We start from the raw sequence: 22252 nt of genomic DNA on the forward strand, positions 1-22252 counted from the left end.
GATTAGGGTGAGTTCAAGTCTGTATAAGGTGGAGCTGAGTCGAATCTAGTGACAACAAAAGCATGAGTAAGGATTTTTGGTGATGGGAGAATGAGGAACCAGTGGAGACAGTCACAATGTAGAGGTTAAAGTGTGGCAGCATAATGATGGAAAGGATGTGGGATTTGAAACTCAGCTCAAGACTGCATACTGTCTCCTTCAGCCCAAGTGAGCAGCTGGGGCCGGGAGCGGGGGCGGGGAGGGGATGCAGTTGGGAGTACTGAGTTTTTGGTGGGACCCAAATAAATAAGATAGCCTCTGCTTTCTCAATGTTCCATTTACAACTTGGTCAGACAACACAGAATTGTTCATGGAAGTCAAGTGGTGGTAGAAAGATGGAGCTGGTGGTCATCAGCACACAGATGGAAACTGATCTCCTGATAATGTCTCCGAGAGGCAGTATGGAAGTGATGAAGACGAGCAGTCCCAAGGATTGAACTGTGAGATTCTCTGGAGGTGACGGCACAGCAGCAGGAAACAACATTGGAGATGTGCTGGAGAAATGCACATGGAGCTGCCTGGCAGCAAAAAATTCAAGAACTCTGGAGAGGAAAGGGAAGTTAGAAATGGGAGAGCAGTTGGAAAAGACAGGAGGTCAGAGTGGGTTTTTTCCTGAGGGGAGTGGTGACGGGGGTTCTGAAGGAGGGGTAGAATGCTTGAGCTAAGAGAGTCATTTATGATGTCAGTGAGCAGGAGGAAGTCGATGGAGTAGGATTTCAAAGGGATAATTTAACAAATTCACATTTCCGGTGCACATTTTGGGAATTTGAGTGGTGAAACCTGGGGACCGCGTGCCTGAATTCCCAAAATGCGCTGTGATGATCAAAGATCTGCAGCGGGAACGCAAATTTATAAAATTACCCTTTCACAGGGGCATGGTTTTCTCCAGTCTAGTATTTCGGAGCGATGATGAAGTAAGAATGGCACCAATGAAGTCTTACCTTAGACTTTTTACTTTCCGGGCAAACAGAAGGGGGGCATTCACAATAAGCTCGCCCAATACTCTCCACGCAGGTTGCTCCATACTGGCACTGAAGATCAGCACATGACTTGGAAACATTTGGGTCTGTGGGAAAGTGGAAATAAAACTTGTTCAACTCTCTCTTCATTCAATTCCTGAATATCTTTGGTGCATTTGTCATCAGGGCAGGAAATACAGTATTTTTCCTCTCTGCACCTCGTGGCACAAGAACAAACAAAAGACCAACAGGGTCACCAATGCTCGCCCTCTAAAATAGAGGTGAGGTGTAAGATAGAGGCTCCACTTACACTGCTCCTCAGGCAACGCCTCTCTATTACACCAATGTGGACATTCACATTTCTCACACTGTCTGTCCCTCACATGGTCAACAGCCTTGTGGCCTTATTGGCCCAATGTTTGCATAACTTGGATCTCTTGACATTCTTAAAATAGAAGCAGAAAAGGCTGGAAATTCATAGCAGGTCCATCGGTATCTGTAAAGAGAGGACAGGCTGATGTTGTGGGTGTGGACCCTTCATCAGACCTTGAAGGCTTGTTGAAGGGTCTACACTCAAAACGTCAATCTGTCTTTGCTCTTCTTAGACACCGACAGACCTGCTGTGTAGTTCCAACATTTTTGATTTTTAATATTTTATTCCAATTGCTTTATAATCATTTATATTTATCTCTCTTCTATATAGGCTGACATATATGTGTTTTTTAACCTGACCCAATCACAGGGCTCTACTGAATGATTAATGCTTATTATCACCACAATTGTAGGTGCTCCAAGGCTTCAGGACTCTTGACCTCCTGAGAAAAGAGTCGTTGCCCCACCTGTCTGTTGGGTTTCACTCAATGGAACCCCACTCTAGCCACTTCAGCTCTCTGAAATCTAACACTTGTTTGAATAAAACCATCTCTATTTTCAGGTTTTTACAAGAAATGTTTAGCGGGAATTTTCTTCCTGTACCGGTCACTGCTCTCACCTTCATCACAGCCATTCTGGCCCAGTTTACTTCCATCGGGACATTGGTTGCACTTCATTCCAGTGATGCCTGCTTTGCAAGAGCACAGGCCAGTCATCTGCTCACAATCATCCCGAACGGCCCCAACAGAATCACAATTACATGCTGTGCAAGTAAGAGGGGGAAAGCAACAATGCGTTACTGCAGAAAAGATACAATAGAAATACTCAGTGGCATGTGGCAGAATTGAAGTCAATAAGAGCTTTCAACATCTCTGTTCTTTAAAAAGATTTAATTAAGAATAAGTCAGTACCATGATAGAGTACAGAAAACCTGTGCTCTTCAAGATAAAGGTGTCAGTGCCAGGGAACTAAACCTATTTCCATGTTTGACACTCGCAGCAAACATTTTCAGATAAGTTATAGCACGGTGAGACCTCGAGTAAAGCGCCTTCTACTCTGCCCCAATAATGCAACTCATCCCCCACTCAACATGCTGCAACAGTAGTGTTTCCACTCTGGTGAATGCATGCCCATTATTCGTGCAGGTTGTGTACAAGGTTCCCAGGCAGCTGCCATGATGCTTTCATCCTGTGCCAGTCCACCTTCCCAGAGCTCTTTGGACCTCGAAGCAAAGTTATCGGCTGGCTCCTTGGAGACAAGGGCCACCACCCCCAGAAGGCGTGGCCGATGACACCCATTGGCAGCCCAACCAGTGAGGCCCAGGAGAGATACAATCAAAGCCACATGAGCACGAGAACTGTCATCGAGCAAGCAATCGGAATGCTGAAGATGCACTTTAGGTGCCTGGACAGATAGGAATGGGTGCACCTGCAAGGTAAGTACGTATGAGGAGTGATGTGCTGGAGTCAGCTTGGGAAGACAATCTCCCCGCGGGCCCTTACAGAACGCAGCATCAGCTCCAGGGAGGCATCATTTAAGCAAGCTGCAGCCTCGCCACGTTGGGACTCCATTAATGCAGTTGCTTCCTCTATTCCCCTACCTGGAGAATCCTTCAACTTTCATCTTTGCAGGGTCCCTTTAAATATTTCAGCTGAAAATAGACCCATGCGCTAATTGGACGGGAAACTCGGAAGGCAGATGCAATTGCAGTGGCTGGGTTAAAAATCCACTGACAGATGTGATGCAGCTACTTCCGGGTTTCCCACGCGCTACCGGACCCCCCTTCCCGCGCGTCGGCGGGTAAATATTCTGGCCGTTGAGACTCATTGTAGTGTCCTACTTGCTACCCTGGCTGGGACATTCATAATTTCAAAGCCCAATTTGGAATGGATTTAGATACAGGTTCCAGAGGTGAAAGAACTCACTTCCTCAAGATAAGGTGGTGCGCATTAGTGACTGGCTAAAGTGGACATTCTTTGTGTGCAAGCCTGAGCAATGAGTGTTGACAGCTTACCCTCTCCTGGTATCCACATTCACACACTTGCTGCAAGGGTCACTCGATAACATTCCTCTTCCCTAGTGCGAACACTGAGCTCAGTTGAAATACCACCACCGTTACACTCGCAGGCCTACCCACGACAGCACAGGTCTGGCACTTTCTCGATGTGTGGTGCAGTATCATGTCAGGTGATACACTCAGTAATCCATTTGGACAGGAGAGGAAGGGGGAAAGTAAAGAGGACTCTTTAAACTGCTTCACCTTTAGACTCTACAATACAACTAAAGCGTCCTTGAGGTTTACTTACGAGTACATCCGCTCTTCTCGTCTATTACGATACCACGGAAATTCCAGAACCCAGGTTCACAACGGTCACACTTCAGGCCGCCCACACCCGGCTTACAGGAACACTGACCGGTGCTGGGGCTGCACGTTCCACTGTATGACCCATACTTATTACACCGACAGGTGCCTGGAAAGGTCACATTAAAATACATTCTCCATTTGTCTCTGTGTTTACAATGCAGCATCTTTACTTATTGAGAATAAACTTTCAAAATGAGTACATAAAAATATGAGGCTAGATAAAAGTACTGAATGTTACGAAAAAAAAACCCACACCATTTAAATACCGTGAAATGAGGCAGGTATGGAGCGAATGCTTGGAATGGTAGCACTTGCTTGTATGGGGTAATTTTGGAACTTTGTACACCAGAAGTGACCCTACCCACTGAGATATTTGGGCACACATTGTCCATTGTGCACATTTTGGTTGGACAGTCAATAGACACTGTAGTGTGCAAAAACTCACCAGCAGGACTGCAGAGTCAAAGAACAACTCCTTCTGTGTGCTTATCCTGTTACAATACAGTCAGCACAAATCCAAATTTAGGTTCCATTGGTCCAAGTTATATATAATAGGGGCTAAGAATCCTCGGCCCCACTCCGCTGCCATAAATGAAATACAGCGGGCATCCATTAGCTCTGCTCCGGACCTCGGCAGAGTGTGCAGGGTGATGGCGAAGTCACATCATTTGCACGACATTTTGGGCATCTGCCAGAGGTGGGGGATGGGAAATGGGGCCTGGGATGGTTGCTTGGCCGGGGATGGTGGGGGGGTCTCCCAGGTTTGGATACTCCATAAGGCTCTACTTTGACCCTTTGGCTCATCCCAGCATGCAGGTAGCTAGGCAGGAGGGAGGCCGGGCCGAGGAAATTCCTGGTGTGGAACATCACTCCCTTAGGCCATGGCTCCGCTCCCTCTGATGTCCCAGTCCTCGCGGGAAAGTGCCGGTCTGGGCTGGTACTCCGGTGTATCTGGGTGCCACAATTCACACAAGTTCGTCATCATTTCACCACCTGCATCGCCAACAACCCAGAGATAAAGTTCCGCTTCGACATTCTAGGGGCCTTTCAGTCCTCTGGGAAAGAATGTCTTACTGCTGAGGGAGTTTCTCATCAGTGAAGCTGACCTTCACTGGCTGTGGTTCTCAAATTATGGGTCTTCTACATTCAAGGTGTTAACTGGAACAGGACGCCACCATATGATGGGATGTCTGATTGCTTAGAGGTACTTATATTACAGATTTCTTGTTGTTGTGGATAGTGGAGACTGAGACCTATGCCCCCCCCTGTCTCAATAGATATAGTATCCTTGTCATGGTCTCAAAGAAAAAATCATAGAAATTTACGGCACAGAAGGAGGCCATTCAGCCCATCGTGTCAGTGCTGGCCGATAAAGAGCTATCCAGCCTAATCACACCTTCCAGCTTTTGGTCCGTAGCCCTGTAGGTTACAGCACTTCAAGTGCATATCGAAGTACTTTTTAAATGTGATGAGGGTTTCTGCCTCTACCACCCTTTCAGGCAGAGTTCCAGACCCCCACCACCCTCTGGGTGAAAAAAATTCACCTCAACTCCCCTCTAATCCTTCTATCAATTACTTTAAATCTATGCCCCCTGGTTATTGACCTCTCTGCTAAGGGAAATAGGTCCTTCCTATCCACGTCTCTCATAATTTTATACACCTCAATTCAATCTCCCCTCAGCCTCCTCTTTTCCAAAGAAAACAACAGTGTAGCCCTGTGGGAGACTGGTTCAGGTGCCATGCCTGACAGCCCATCCTTAGTTGGGTACACAATGCCCTTCTGAATACAGGAAACTTTGTGTTATCCAGAGGCGAACCGTCCGGCAAGCTCGAGCCACCGGCAAAAATCAGGAGCCGTTTTTAATTCTTTTCGTTTCTTTTCTTTGCTTTTTTTGAACAGTCAAGCTCTGCAATGTCTGTAGCTAAGCAACAGCCTCAGCAGAGACGCTTGCCGACTGTTTAGAGGCTGTTGCTAAGCAACAGGGTTTGTTGATTCATACGGGTATGTTTCAACATTAGCTCTGGAGTGTACGGCAGTTTTGAGGGAACAGCAGCAGCTCGGTCCCGTCGGTGCCGGATAGCACAAAGTTTCCTGCAGTAGGAAATTCTTTTTGCACAAGAACGTAGAGAAGCTGTCCCAGGAAATACTCAGCACTGCAAGAGGAGCCTTCTTCCTGAAGCAGCGAGGACAATTCGAATGGATACTGCAGGCCACATACTAGGGGTGGAGCAAACTCACTTGGGAGCCATCCTGATGATGGTACACACATGACAAAACAGTAGCCTGAATCCGGCATTAGATTTCTATCAATCTATACCGTCGTCTGTTGTCTGGTTGGGCAACCAACTGCAGGAGAACCAGGCAAGTGCAGCTGGCTACGACTCCTGTAAAAGCACTGACGTCCCAACTTACTTGGACAACCTGCAAGGCCGACTCCTTGGGCAGCAGTTACGTTATCAAGACAACAGCCGTAGACCGATTTGCTGCAGTGCTGTTGTGGGGCAGATGGCGGTATTGCAACTGCAGAAAGAGAAAGCGGGAGTTAGGTTAAACTGATAAATTGGACACATTGGAATTAAAATTTGCAAGCACATATCTAGTACCCATTTGTTTTATATGAGGAACATCGAGTGCTTTTTTGTCACCAAGTTTCTTCTGTTCCCTCCTGTACTAAAGCTACTGAATCTTTGCTGGGGTGCAGGCAGATGGTTGGCAACATGCAGCAGGTTGGAAGTAGGTATGCGGAGTTTGGCAGTAATGGCGACAAGGCTATGGGGTTTTGAGGTGGGCTTTGGTAGCACCGGCAGGTGGTTCTGCTGCATAACCATACTGCGGCGGGGGGGGGGGGGGGGGGGACACACTGCCGTTTGATAGTACGGGGAGGGTGGAGCGTGGGATTTGATTTATCGAATGATTATTGCGATCTGGCAGTAGTGCTGCCGAGGTGGGGGGCGGGGGGGTTGAGTTTGCAGGTTTGGCAGTAATAGGGGTTCCCAGAATTATGGCAGCACTGGGGGGGGGGGGGGGAAGGGATCCTGAAGTCTGGGGACCATTGGGGAGAGGAACATATCAGGTGCTGTCAGCGAGGGTGGGGGGCTCGGGGGAGTAGGGGTCAGCGGTCTGCAGGAAGCTTCACCTCCCTGTGGCACATTTCCAGACCAGCCTGCTTAGTTCCCAGACTGATGGCAGTTTTAAGCGCGGAACTGTGTACTAATTACAAGACTCTTGATAACAATAGTTTATATTTATACAGCGCCTTTAACGTAATAAAACGTCCCAAGGCGCTTCACAGGAGCGTTATCAAAAAAAAATTTGACAGCAAGCCCTTTAAGTAGATGTTAGAGCAGATGACCAAAAACTTGGTCGAAGAGGTCAGTTTTAAGGAGCATCTTAAAGAAGGAAGGAGAGGCGGCAAGATTCAGGGAGGGAATTCCAGAGCTTAGGGCCTAGGCAGCTGAAGGCACGGCCACCAGTGGTGGAACGATTAAAATCGGGGATGTTCAAAAGGCCAGAATAGGCAGAGCGCAGAGGTCTAGGAGGATTATAGGGCTGGAGGAGATTACAGAGATAGGGAGGGGCGAGGCCACGGAGGGATACAGAATAAATCTGTGTATATGTGTCTATATATACACGCAAAAATAATAAAATATTGCATTTCTTTGCACTGAAAAGATCATCATGTCATCAGTAACAAATGTGGACAGCAAGATATTCCAGCAGTTAAAGAAATACCCCTGCTGCCCTGCTGCCTTTTAAGTTAACCCATCCGCTGGTAGAATTACCTCCAGGCCATACTCGGTGTTTTGCACTGTTTCTGTATCCAAGCTTCGGTTAAGTCATCTGTTTTTAATGCAATTATATCTCGTTTCATTACACTTTAAACAACGCAAGTCAGAAAACAGCTGATCCCAGTCATTTCCGGCCCACACTGCATCTGGGCCTACACTCGGGTCACAATCCAAATTAGCTGCTCTAGAGCGAATTCAGGAAACACTGGTAGGCAACAAGTATGCTGTGGGTTCACAGTTCTCTGATCTTGGTTCCAATCTCTCAGAAACAGACTGGCAGACCATGTCTGCAAGACAGGGTCAAATCTTCAATACTACCATTGATCAGGACCCTGCGTGTTAACACTAGTGGTGATGCTGCCTGGCATTTCTGAATTGGGTTTTCTGTTCCAATCAGAGCCACGTTTTCACAATAATGCCACAAGCATGCAGTGACCATACTGGATCATTTAACTTCTGTTTCTTGGTCCAAGTATTTTGTGTCTGATTGAGTTATTTGGTCAACCTCACCAATGGTAACACTTCATTCAGTCTCCTCAGTGTCCTCTTGCACTCTCACTGAATGGGAAGCAGAACTGAACACTGCAGAGAGCAAATGTTCCCTCAAATTTTTTTTTGGGGTGGGCAGCTCCTTTGACGGGCTGAGCAGCTCAATCAAATTTCCTCGGCTTTTCCATTTAAAAGCCGATGAGCTGTCTGCGCGGGACTTCTAGACCGCTGTGCAGCCACGCAGCTTAACGGGAACACTGGTAGAGAGGATACTAGAGGGCTGTGGTCGGGTTGGATGGGTGTAATTCAACTGAGGAGCGGAAAGCGTCCAAATGCCAGAATGTTGATTTCCTGATTCACCTTAAACCTGAATTATAGCCTTATATTTACACCTGGTATTTTGGTAATTTATTCAAATAGCCACTGATCAGTTTACAAAGGGTCTCACCATCAGCACCCTCTCAAAGATTAAACATTAAAAAAAAACTCAGCAAATCTAACGTTTTTTCTTTGTATATTTTGTTGTTTAGCACAAAGCCCGTATATCACCATGAGAGGCTTTTATTGTGATTTCTTCACTGTGGTGGCGTGATGAAGTTGAACTAAAACCATAATATAGGCTTCTTCAGTTCAACAACAACACCAATTTGCATTTATACAATGTCTTTAACATAATAGAAACAGCCCAAGGCGCTTCACAGGAGCATTATCGGACAAAATTTGACACCGAGCCACATAAGGAGATATTAGGACAGGTGACCAAAAGCTTGTCAGAGGTAGGTTTTAAGGAGCATCTTAAAGGAGGAGGGAGAGTTAGAGGGCTGGAGAGGCTTAGGAAGGGAATTCCAGAGCTTAGGGCCCAGGCAGCTGAAGGCACGGCCACCAATGGTGGAGCAAGAGGCCAGAATTGGAGGAGCGCAGAGATCTCGGAGGGTTGTAGGGCTGGTGGAAGTAGCAAGTGTTAATTTAGTTCCTCTCTTTATATTGGCCTCCAGTATCTCCAAACCCCTCATAATGCCATTAATATCAAGGTTTTCTTTAGCAATGAGGTAGTGTAGGGCTAACACACCACACTCTGTGTGACAGAACATCTGACATGGGTCTGTGTAGGAGTGGCGTTTGCCTTGCAGGGGCCCCTTGCAGCCTCTCCATTTTACTAGACAATAATACTAAATACTACCTACTTAATCTGATGTCAAATCTACGCACATACGTTCGTGAAAAGGGCGGTTTGTAGGAGGCAATATAAAAATAGTTGACAAAATGATCGGGGATCAGATGGTGGTTGATCTTAGCAAGGGTGGCACAAGTGAAAGTGTAAATAAACAGATTGCGACTCTGTGGCAACAGATGGCTGCAGTGCAAGTCTTAAGAGCTTTTCCTGGCAGCTAACTACTGGAACACATTAGAAATAAGTCTCTGGAGATCTTCAGCGAGTTAAATTACTTACTATTGTCATTGTATTATTGTACTCCACTGTAAAGGAAAATTTGAGCAAGAGACGCAAGGAGATGTTATCAGAACAATATCATGGTCGAGTATCCCACCCTATATAAAACACCTGCATGAATGATAATTAGATCACAGTGGATTGGTGATCGAGTGTGTGCGTGTGAACATAAGAATTAGGAGCAGGAGTAGGCCATACAGCCGCTTGAGCCTGCTCCACCATTCAATAAGATCAAGGCTGATCTTCGACCTCAACTCCACTTTTCCGCCCGATCTCCATATCCCTCGATTCCGCTACAGTCCAAAAATCTATCCATCTCAGCCTTGAATATACTGAATGACTCAGCATCCACAGCCCTTTGGGGTAGAGAATTCCAAAGATTCACAAACCTCTGAGTGAAGAAATTCCTCCTCATCTCAGTCTTAAATGGCCGACCCCTTATCCTGAGACTATGGGGGCGATTTTGCCAGCCCTGGGGAGGCGGGACTGCTGGGGAAATGGCAGAATCTGGGAGCGGGGGTACCCATCCCACCCCCAACCTGCCTCTGTGCCATGTTCCCAGGAGGCGGGTACCCGACCTGCGCTGGGAGCCGCCTTCCCGAGGCGGGAAGGGGATTAGTGCCAATTAACTGCCTGTGAACAGGTAGTTAACAGGCAGTTTTTTTGAGAATCCCCATTTTCAGCCCTGAAGTGTGGGCTTCCCGACAGCTCCGAACCTCGCCAGTGTCAGCGAGGCGGGCCGTCGGTCTGCGGGGGTCGGGGGGTCGAGATGTCCGGTGTGCAGGTGAGTGATGGGTGCAAGTGTAGAGAGGTAAGTGTGTGAGGTGTGTGTAAAGTGTTTTAATAAGTTTTACTTCCCTTTACTTCTTCCTGCAGGCTTCCTCCCTTCAGGTCTCGGGAGTCCCTCAGCTCACCGGCACAGAAAGCAGAATGGCTGCTGAACTGTCAAAAGCTGCAGCCTTCTGCTTTCTGCTCAGGAGACCTCTCTAACTGAGCCTGAGTAGAAGGACTCAACTTAGAGGACAGATTGTCAGTGTTTGACAGCTTCACAGAGCCGTCAAACGCTGACGTTTCATCTGTCAAAAACTCTTGACAGATAAAACGTCACTCGCTGACGTCAGCTGTAGCCGGCTTTCCCTTAATTGGCCTGCTGAGCCCGCTGGGTGGGCTTAACAAGGTCAATCAAGGAAAAATAGCATGGGTTGGCCACAAGTCAATGGAGGCGGGACTAAAACCCGACAAGTGGGAGTCCCGCCTCCAAAAGCTCCCCATTGAGAAAATCCAGCCCCATGTGTGTGTGTGTAGGCAGGACTCACCCTCACAGGAGCTAGGCATAATGACGTGGAGGTCCTTTTGTATCGCACAGCGTGTCATCCTCAGGGCACACTCATTGTCATAGGTTACCCCGTCAGACCCACAGACCTAGGCAGAAAAAGATAGGCAGCCTCATGTCAAAAGAAGAAAATAAGTATCTTTAAAGAAAAAGTACTAAACACGGTTAAAAGGTAGCGTTGGCTGAACTGAAACATCCGTTCCAAGCTGGGTTTCTGCATCATTCCCAGCAGAATTTTAAAAAGGACAAAAAACCTTGAACTAAAATATTTCTGACTGGAACAAAAAGAACTTTGTTCATTTCACAAAGTGTACAACATGTTGTGAATTTTTTTTCCCTCCTTTTGAGGAGGAGGTTATTTTTAAAAGATATTTTCTCCTCTTCTTCTGGGTCTCCCTGGTCTACACATTATCCCCAGCCCAGGGGGCAGGTGAGCTTGTCTTTGGTCTCTGCTAATGGTTCTCCAAATTCAGCTACTGAAATACACACAAGAGAAGGACTCGATGGTCATTGACCTCCGCCCGGTAGCTGGGATAAAATAAATCAGCATGCAGGTCATACATCCATATGGTACATACTCTGTGGTAATAATAACAATGGGCCTTTAATGTGCTGCGTCACTGCACTGCCCTGAAAGTGATCAAATATTTACTAGCCACAGCCCCAAAGGCTCAGCAAGCCTATCCAGTGAGTCGCTGAGCCATGCAGATGGAAACAACTTGCATTTATATAGCGCCTTAAGAACATAAGTACAAACATAAGAAGCAGGAGCAGGAGTCTGCTCCACCATTCAATAAGATCATGACTTACCTGCCCAATCTCCATATCCTTTGATTTCCCTAGAGTCCAAAAATCTATCGGTCTCAGCCTTGAATATACTCAAAGACACAGCATCCACAGCCCTCTGGGGCAGAGAATCCCAAAGATTCACAACCCTCTGAGTGAAGAAATTCCTCCTCATCTTGGTCTTCCAAAATTCGATAGACTCTGGAACAGTACCCATGGATTGGAGGGTAGCTAATGTTACCCCACTATTCAAAAAAGGTGGTAGAGAGAAAACGGGGAATTATAGACCGGTAAGCCTGACATCGGTAGTGGGGAAAATGCTAGAGTCCATTATAAAAGATGTAATAGCAGAGCACTTGGAAAACAGTGACAGGATCGGACAAAGTCAACACGGATTTACAAAAGGTAAATCGTGCTTGACTAATCTACTGGAATTTTTTGAGGATGTAACTGGTAAAATAGATAAGGGAGAACCAGTGGATGTGGTGTATTTGGACTTTCAGAAGGCTTTCGAAAAGGTCCCGCATAAGAGATTAGCGTGTAAAGTTAAGGCACATGGGATTGGGGGCAAGGTATTGACTTGGATAGAGAACTGGATGGCAGACAGAAAGCAAAGAGTTGGAATAAACGGCTCTTTTTCCGAGTGGCAGGCAGTGACTAGTGGGGTACCACAGGGATCGGTCCTAGGACCCCAGCTATTCACAATATATATTAATGATCTAGACGAGGGAACTAGATGTAATATCTCCAAGTTTGCAGACGACACAAAGCTGTGTGGGCGTGTGTGCTGTGAGGAGGATGCCGAGAAACTCCAGTATGATTTGGACAGGTTGGGTGATTGGGCAGAAGCATGGCAGATGCAATATAACGTGGATAAATGCGAGGTTATCCACTTTGGTGGCAAAAACAGGAAGGCAGGTTATTATCTGAATGGCAATAGATTGGGAGAAGGGGAAGTGCAAAGAGACCTGGGTGTCCTTGTGCACCAGTCGCTGAAGGTAAGCATGCAGGTGCAGCAGGCGGTTAAGAAGGCAAATGGTATGTTGGCCTTCGTAGCAAGAGGGTTCGAGTACAGGAACAAGGATGTCTTGCTGCAGTTGTACAGGGCCTTGGTGAGACCACATCTTGAGTATTGTGTGCAGTTTTGGTCGCCTTATCTGAGGAAGGATGTTCTTGCCATGGAGGGAGTGCAGCAAAGATTCACCAGGCTGATACCTGGGATGGCAGGAATGACGTATGAGGAGAGATTGGGTCGATTGGGCTTATACTCGCTGGAGTTTAGAAGAATGAGAGGGGATCTCATTGAAACGTATAAAATTCTAACAGGGCAAGACAGACTAGATGCAGGAAGGATGTTCCCGATGGCCGGGGAGTCCAGAACCAGGGGTCACAGTCTAAGGATAAGGGGTAAGCCATTTAGGACAGAGATGAGGAGGAATTTCTTCACCCAGAGAGTGGTGAACCTGTGGAATTCTCTACCACAGAAGGCAGTAGAGGCCAATTCATTAAATATATTCAAGAAGGAGTTAGATATATTTCTTAAGGCTAAAGGGATCAAGGGATATGGGGAGAAAGCAGGGACAGGGTACTGAATTTGGATGATCAGCCACGATCTCATTGAATGGCGGAGCAGGCTCGAGGGGCCGAATGGCCTACTCCTGCTCCTATCTTCTCTGTTTCTATGTCTTAAATGGCCGACCCCTTATCCCGAGACTATGCCCCCTAGTTCTAGACACTCCAGCCAGGGGAAACAATCTCTCAGCATCTACCTTGCCTTTCAAGAACGCAGGATGTCACTTCACAGCCAATTAAGTACTTCTTGAAGTGTAGACACTGAAGGAATACAGACGAGGAAGGTCCTCTGTCTGTGCAGTTGGGACAGCAGTAGGAGTGCGACAATTGTATTTAGTTGCGGCTCAGTGATAGCACTCTCGTCTCCGAGTCAGGTGGTCATGGATTCATAGTTCCACTTCAGAGACTTGAGCACAAAATCTAGGTTGACACTCGAGAGCAGTACTGCAGGAGTGCTCAGGTGGACATAAAAGATCCCATGGTACTATTTCGAAGAAGAGCAGGGAAGTGTCCTGGCCAATATTTATCCCTCAATCAACGTCACTAAAACAGATTATCAGGTCATTATCACATTGCTGTTTGTGGGAGCTTGCTGTCTGTGTTTCCTACAACAGTGACTACACTTCAAAAAAAGTACTTCACTGGCTGTAAAGCGCTTATGGGACGTCCTGAGGTCATGAAAGACGTTATATAAATGCAAGTCTTTTAGTGCTTCTGGGTTAGGGCAAGAAACATTGGGCCAGGGTTCCTCCTCCCGAATGTTATTCAGTAACCCCTGCTGGAAATCTGCGTGTTTGGATAGTGGCCACGGATAGGCCGCAGTGCCGTCCACAGTCAAATAGCCTGCTGACACTGCCGATGCTCAGATTTAAATAACAGCCACTTGGGCAAGGGACAAGAGGGCACTTCGGTCCTGTGGAACATGTCCCCAGCAAGGAGCCAATGCCTTTAGCAGAGAACATTCATGGCAAGAAAGCTGAAAAAAAAATAATCTAATTAATAGCCCAAAAAATCAACAGAAGAGATTGAAAGTTTCCTGCTCTTTTCTCCCTCACTTTTTATCACATTGATTGGCAAATGGAAATATGAATGCTGTACTGGTTGCTATCCTGATTAAAAATTCCACAGGCCCACAGTTTGGTCTTTTGCTTTGCTGTGGGAGGGTAGAAGGGAATTTCAAGATATGAAGGGGAGCAGATAGGATAGATAGAGAGAAACTATTTCCGCTGGTTGGGGAGTCTAGGACTAGGGGGCATAGTCTAAAAATCAGAGCCAGACCGTTCAGGAGTGAAATTAGGAAACACTTCTACACACAAAGGGCGGTAGAAGTTTGGAACTCTCTTCCGCAAATGGCAATTGATGCTAGATCAATTGTTAATTTTAAATCGGAGATTGATAGCTTTTTGCTAACTAAAGGTTTTAAGGGTTATGGGCCAAAGGCGGGTATATGGAGTGAGGTCGCAGATCAGCAGATCTCATTGAATGGTGGAACAGGCTCGAGGGGCTGAATGGCCTACTCCTGTTCCTGTGTTCCTAAATATCAATGGACGTTCCAATGGACCAGAGCGAAATGGGTTATAAATTCAATAATGTAGTAGCTGGGAGTTGCAGTCTCGAGTACAGGTCCAAAATGAATTTACATTTGACCTCTCACCTCTATTTCAGGCAATTAAGGTCACAATGACACTTTCAAGCCTAAAAGTGCAGAACCACCTATTTCACAGAAGTAAGAAATTAATAGTACCAAGGGATCCCCTCATGCACCTGAAATGGTGGATGAGGCCACGGTTTAACATCTCATCCAAAAGATGGCATGTCTGTCAAAGCAGTGCTGCCTCAGTATACGCTGCCTGATACTAAAGGATCAGACTAGATTATGCATTCAAATCTAGGAATGGGGCTTGAACCTACAACCTTTTGATTCAACAAGGTGAGAGGGTTACCTCTGAGCTAAGCTGACAGAGCATGATATGCAAAAGTCACTTGCCCTGGGGAGTGTCAATATTAAAAGTATAACGGTATTGAATGGAAGTGGCATTGATTTATAGAGTTCTAAATCTGACCCAGTGCGCAGAAAGCTTTGGGTGATAAGTTAAAAAAGAGATCTTAACAAATTGGGCCTCAAATTGACACGTATGTGTGGTGTATGTGCCTTTAAGAGCCCCTGTGTACTGTAATGCCGGTAATGGCCACTCGGGCTATATAAGCCTGTATAGTGTCTTGTATCTGTTAGTTCACCTCCAGACTTTGTTCAGTAAACACCTGTGAAACCAATTCCTGCATTCCGTGTCTCCATTAATACACGGATACAACAGTGGCGACGAATTGGAAACGGACTTACCTGCAATTCGGCAGCACCTCAAGGAGATCGATTCCTCAGACGAAAGTCGAAGAAAAACAAGAAAGAAAAAAAAACTGTGGTTTCACCAGCTAGCCGAGCTGGTGGCAGGTACTGCAATAATCCTTCCTGGGCGGCGGGCTGGGGCTCCATCGGCTGGCTCTGCAGCGGGGCCGAGCAGCGAAGGCGGAGGCAAACGGAGTCAGAGGGTGGAGCACTCGGGAGACGGCCGGCGCTGCAAAGCAGGTCGGCGTTCGGACCAAGCAGAGGGAGGGAAAAGTCCCAGAGAGTCCGGCGGGAACGAGTCTCCACCTATTAAAAAATACCTATGTAAATAAAAACCGCGGAGAACAGCGTTGTCAGAAGCGGCAGCGGCGGGAAAGCGCGGGAGGCGCCAATTTTTTTCTGTGGGGAAGAAAGGAAAGCGCAGGAGGCGCCATTTTTTTTCAGGATGCCTAAGACTGGCAATATTACTGCTTTCGATAGCGATATAGAGGATTGGACCACATATGTGGAAAGAGTGGAGGTATATTGCACAGCAAATGAAATAGAGGATGATAAAAAGGCATCAGTACTTCTAAATCTAATGGGCGCAAGGACATATGGGCTGTTACGAAACTTAATCACTCCAGCCAAACCGAAGGACAAGAATTTTAAGGAGATTGTTGATACCCTACAGGAGCACTTAAACCCAACACCGCTGCTGATAGCGGAACGATTCAAATTCTTCAGGAGGAATCAGCACAAGAATGAAAGTAACGCTGATTACCTCACCGAATTAAGGAAGCTGTCAAAGCACTGCCAATTCGGGGCAGGACTGGCAGATTCTCTTCGAGACAAATTCGTCTGCGGTCTCCTAAGTGAAGGAACACAGAAAAGGCTACTTTCTGAAAAAGATTTGACACTGGACAAGGCTTTCAGTGTGGCTGTATCATACGAGGCAGCCGCAAGAGGAGCTGCAGAGATACAGCAAAAGCCACAGGACTTCGGCACCCATGAAATGACACAGGGCTTCGAGAGATGTTATTGCTGCGGCAGATCCACCCATGACCAGAGGGACTGCTGGTTCAAGGACAAAGCATGCAGGCAATGCGGAAAGATTGGACACATTGCACGTGTATGCCGATCTGGAAACAAAAAATCCACGGACAGGAAAAAAATCAATAAGGAAAAGTACAAATGATGACGGACAGTAGCTCCGAAGACCAGAAGAGCGATAGCGACTCTGGAAACAAGAGACTAAGCTGTCTCAAATTACATAATGTAATTGCCAAAGAAGATTACCAGACCATTTGGGTTACCCTCACGATAGCGGGGTCCCCAGTTAAAATGGAGCTAGATACAGGATCGGCTCTGACCGTCATAAGTCGACGGGATTACGAGCGGCTATTTCCGCATATACCTTTGAAAGACACATCCATTATCTTGAAAACATATACGGGGCAGAACGTATACCCCAAAGGGAAAATAAGGGTGCCTGTTGTATACAACGGCAAGGAAATACAGAAGTTGTATTTATACGTTCTGCAAGATGGTGGTCCACCGCTGTTGGGACGTGAATGGATCAGGAAGATACGTTTAGACTGGCACTCCATTCAGGCACTGACGGTGACCAGTAAGAAAAAAAATGATGATGACGTCATACCTGAATGATTAAAAGACATCTTGGTCAACGCCAAGGAAGTGTTTCAACAGGAACTAGGAACCTTGAAAGGTGTCACCGCCTCAATAAAAGTGGAAGATGCGGCAATTCCCAAGTTTTTTAAGGCAAGGCCGGTGCCATACGCAATTCGTCCAGCAGTCGAGGCAGAGCTGGAGAATTTGGAAAAGGCAGGCGTATTATCCAAGATAGATTGGAGCGAGTGGGCAACACCCATCGTCCCGGTCATGAAGAAAACGTTGAATAATGATAAATCTGAAGAACAGAGAAAAATTCGCATCTGTGGGGACTTCAAGGTGACTGTAAACCCAGTCCTTCACACGGTACAGTATCCTCTTCCGAGGATAGAAGGTATTTTCGCCTCACTATCCGGAGGGAAACGTTTCACCAAAATTGACTTGGCACAGGCATATCTACAGATGGAGGTTGAAGAGGCCTCTAAAAAGTATCTCACGATAAATACACACAAAGGCCTGTACCAGTACAATTGACTGGTTTTCGGAGTAGCATCAGCTCCAGCTATCTGGCAAAGAGCTATGGAGCAAGTCCTCCAAGGGATTCCGGGGACTCAATGCTACCTAGACGACATCCTTTTAACAGGAGAAAACGACAACGAGCACCTTGCCAATTTGGAGCAGGTGCTCACTAGGCTGAAAGAACGGGGCCTACGAGCAAATCGCCCCAAGTGCGAATTTTTCCAGAAACAAATATCATATTGTGGCCACATAATTAATGAGGAAGGGTTGCATAAGTCACCTGAAAAAATTGAAGAGGTCATAAAAGCCCCAGCACCTGAAAATGTCTCACAATTAAGGTCGTTCCTGGGATTGATAAATTACTATCATAAATTTTTACCGAACTTGTCAACTCTTCTGCACCCTCTTAACGAACTGCTACAAACGGGAGTAATTTGGAAATGGAGCGAAGACTGTAAACGTGCCTTCCATAAATGCAAAGGCTTGATCACGTCCAAGGAAGTTTTGGCTCATTACAACCCATCACTGCCAATCAGACTGGCGTGCGATGCATCCCCTTACGGCGTAGGAGCGATATTATCGCATAGATTCCCTGATGGCTCGGAGCGGCCGATAGCTTTTGCGTCACGCTCATTGAACTCAGCTGAGCGTAACTATGCCCAGATCGACAGGGAAGCACTCAGCCTGGTATGGGGAGTGAAGAAATTCAACCATTACCTACACGGACAAAAATTTACCTTGTTGACTGACCATCAACCCCTCGTCTCCATATTCAACCCTAAAAAGGGTGTTCCCATTATGACAGCGCAAAGGCTACAGAGGTGGTCCCTTTTCCTAGGTGCACACCAATATGACATAGAATACAAAGGATCAAAACAGCATGGGAATGCTGATGGTTTATCGCGCCTACCGTTGCCAACGGTAGAAGAGGCACCTGCAGTGGACCCAGTGGAGATGTTCCACTCAACCATAGTGGAATGTCTACCAGTAACAAATTCTGCCATTGAAAAGGAAACGAGAAATGACCCGACTCTCTCACGAGTCTACGATTTAACGGTGAAGGGATGGCCAACACATGGTGAACCACTGTTGCCAGCATTCTCGCAAAGAAGAGAACAGCTGTCAGTGTGCCGAGGAACCTTGATGTGTGGATCCAGAGTGGTGATTCCACCCAAACTCCAGGATAAAGTGCTAAAGGAGCTTCACGAGGGGCATCTGGGTGGAGTGAAAATGAAGAACCTAGCCAGAGCGTTTGTGTGGTGGCCAGGTATCGATGGAGACATCGAAGAAATGACCAAGAGCTGCCTAGGATGCCAGAAGGTCCAAAACGCCCCACCACAAGCCCCTCTACATCCATGGGAGTGGCCCTCATCTCCATGGCAAAGGGTACACATCGACTTTGCTGGTCCATTTATGGACTCAATGTTCTTAATCGCGGTTGATGCACACTCCAAGTGGCCGGAGGTAATAAAGATGTCCTCCACCGCCACGGAAAAAACCATCACAGTATTAAGGACCATATTTGCCAGGAATGGGCTGCCTGAACAGATCTGTTCTGATAATGGACCGCAATTTGTGTCCGAAGAATTCAGGAAGTTCTTAAAAAACAATGGGGTTAAGCACTACACGTCCGCCCCATACCATCCCGCCACCAATGGATTGGCTGAAAGGTTTGTCCAGACCTTCAAGAAGGCCATAAAGGCCATGGGTAATGAAGACATAAATCTACAGCATAAGGTAGATAACTTCTTGTTTGCATACAGGAATGCAACACATGTGGTTACAAACCAAACTCCCGCCATGATGTTCTTCAATCGAAGCCTAAGATGCCGGCTGGATTTGATCAAGCCAAACATCAGAAGGGACGTGGAGAACCGGCAATTTCAAGGCATGAATGAAAGGCCAACTAGAACCTTCCAGATAGGTCAACAAGTTTTGGCCCGGGACTACCGTACCGAGAAATGGCAGCCTGGAACTATTTGCACACGACTAGGACCGCTGATGTATACCGTGGACATTGGAGAAAGCATAATAAGGCGCCATGCTGACCAGATCATAGAGTCATCCGAAAAGGGACAACCTACACCACAACTCTATACGCCTAATGATGAAGCAGAGATACCCATAGTATCTACCTCCGATCCGGTGATACTGGAACCAGATGAACCCGACACTGGCATTCAAGCCGAATCGACCTTGCCAAAAGAACCTACTACACCACCAAAAACTACTACACCACCGAGGCGTTATCCAGACCGAGTCAGGAAGCCTCCAGAGAGACTGACTTATAATTGATTAACTGCAGCAAATGTGTAGATTATTGTTCTTGTAACATGTTAATTAATGATTACTTAAAATGTTATGTACTGGTTGTCTAAAAGGGGAGGAATTGTGGTGTATGTGCCTTTAAGAGCCCCTGTGTACTGTAATGCCGGTAATGGCCACTCGGGCTATATAAGCCTGTATAGTGTCTTGTATCTGTTAGTTCACCTCCAGACTTTGTTCAGTAAACACCTGTGAAACCAACTCCTGCATTCCGTGTCTCCATTAACACACGGATACAACAGTATGGTTATTGGGGGAAAGAAAAATCAATGCGAGTTCTAATAAATAATAGTAACATCACTGCTGGTATCCCTCATTAATCTCTCTGGTCACTGCAAGATTCAGTCCAAAAGAGGAAGAACATCCAGGCCAATTGTGAGTCACTGAGATTGACTAGTGTCTCAATTACTGCATAGAACGTACAGCAGAGAAACAGGCCCTCGTGTGTTTGTCTAGTTTTCCCTTAAATGCGTCTATGCTATTCGCCTCAACTAGTCCCTGTGGTAGCGAGTTCCACATTCTAACCACTCTCTGGGGAAAGAGGTTTCTCCTGAATTCTTTATTGCACTTATTGAGAAGAATGAAATGGGTAGTCAGGTAACTGGGCTTGAAATTTGCTCTGCTCTTAGTCCCACCCATGATGAAAAGTTTATAATCGATACAGCCCAAAACGGGACACACTCATTTTACAATAACATAATTCTTCCTTTCCAGAAAGGTGCATTTCAATAGAATTGGGAAGATATTAAAATACAAATTTCAAATTAAAAACTCGATTTCTATACTAAAGTAGCCTGAAGGGTTACCTGAGTGGCAGCATCTGCAATTTATAAGTACAGGAACAGTAGGATGGCTTATCATCAATCATCAGATTGCATTTGGTTGCAAAAACAAGTACAGGGATAAAGGAATCACTTTTCATGACATTATTACGAGGCTTCATCTTAATTTACAGAGCTGTCTGCGGCGGTAACGAAAACCAGGATAGTCATTACTCACAGGATTCCGAGGGACGTTGCGACAGAAGAATTCACAAACACATCGGTCATCTTCTGTGTCCTCGTCCCACATTCCTCCATACTTCCTGCACCGTTCCTGTTCGCATTCATTGTCCTCACCTGATCCAGATCCTCCAGAACCACATTCTGTCAGAGCAAAAAGACAAGCACAAACACCACTGTGACACGATTATTGGTTCAGAAAGAGACGCTAAGGAGCCAATTATAACCCTACCTGCCTGGCAGAAACCGGGAGATCGGGCAGTTAAAGCGCCCCGCCCTTGAGCCGCCAGGATTCTCCGCCGTCCGAGATTTTAACCTGCTTTCCTCAGCAGGCAGTAAGGATGTCCGCCCGAAGCCGGCGGGGTCCTTCTTTTACATAGGCATGTCATCGGGACCCGACTGCAATTTTAACTCAGGCCTGAGTGGGGCGGGGTGGGGGGGGGGGGGCAGCACCTCTTTCATCTTCACAAAGAACAAAAGTCAACGGTCAACATAAAGCCGAAGCCAGGGTTCAGAACACTGCTGTCCTGACTGGAAATGAAGCCTATCCCTTTTCATGAAGAAGGATGTGGAAAACTTTTATTCATTTGCTTAGAAATGCAAAAACAAAGGTATAGAGGGAAAGGAGAGGGAAGTAATAGAAGTAAAGTTTCACTAAAGTGGAAGAAGATTTGCCTGGCTTAGTGTCCTAGTATAGGCTCAATGGAGAGTCGACTGTCACTGAAGTCAAGATTTTATTGAACATGAATGTGCGTTTGGAGAACGCATTCTGAAGTATGTTTTGAATTCATGGAGTATCACATTTAACAGTGTTATATGACAAGTTTAATGTGAATGTGACAAATATTCTCATTTATATGTTTGCTAAAATGAACTGTCAAACAGAAAGTAAACAAAATACTTTTAAAAAATAATTAATTTCTGGGCTATGGGCTCATCCCTAATTGCTCGAGAAGGTAGTGGTGAGCCGCCTTCTTGAACCGCTGCAGTCCATCTTATTATTGTTTTTTGTAGCGGTTTGGTACAACTGAGTGGCTCGCTAGGTCATTTCAGAGGGCAGTTAAGAGTCAACTACATTGCTGTGGGTCTCAGGAGTCACGTATAGGCCAGACTGGGTAAGGACGGCAGATTTCCTTCCCTAAAGGACACTAGTGAACCAGATGGGTTTTTATGACAATCCAATAGTTTCATGGTCACCATTACTGATACAGGAAACTTTGTGCTATCCGGAAGTTGAATGTCCGGCAACTTTGATCTAATGGCAGAAATCAGCAGCCGTTTTGGTTAGGTTTTTTTTC

The 22252-nt window shown here is 46.3% G+C and overlaps 1 protein-coding gene across 11 annotated transcripts in view; it reads right to left on the minus strand.

The window, feature by feature from the left end:
• The window catches only part of agrn (agrin), a 540540-nt gene that overhangs the window by 73692 nt on the left and 444596 nt on the right, over positions 1-22252 (minus strand). For all 11 annotated transcript variants that reach the window (XM_085967315.1, XM_085967316.1, XM_085967311.1 and 8 more), the window contains 6 exons: positions 20953-21098; positions 10780-10885; positions 6149-6256; positions 3677-3841; positions 1990-2133; positions 981-1105 (listed from right to left, as the gene is read on the minus strand). In XM_085967315.1, the coding sequence (XP_085823441.1) occupies positions 981-1105; positions 1990-2133; positions 3677-3841; positions 6149-6256; positions 10780-10885; positions 20953-21098 (794 nt within the window). The remainder of the gene's footprint in view (positions 1-980; positions 1106-1989; positions 2134-3676; positions 3842-6148; positions 6257-10779; positions 10886-20952; positions 21099-22252) is intronic.

Source organism: Somniosus microcephalus, chromosome 25 (assembly GCF_052327205.1).
Source record: "Somniosus microcephalus isolate GS21.2 chromosome 25, FLI_Smic_1.0, whole genome shotgun sequence".
Lineage (NCBI taxonomy): Eukaryota > Metazoa > Chordata > Chondrichthyes > Squaliformes > Somniosidae > Somniosus > Somniosus microcephalus.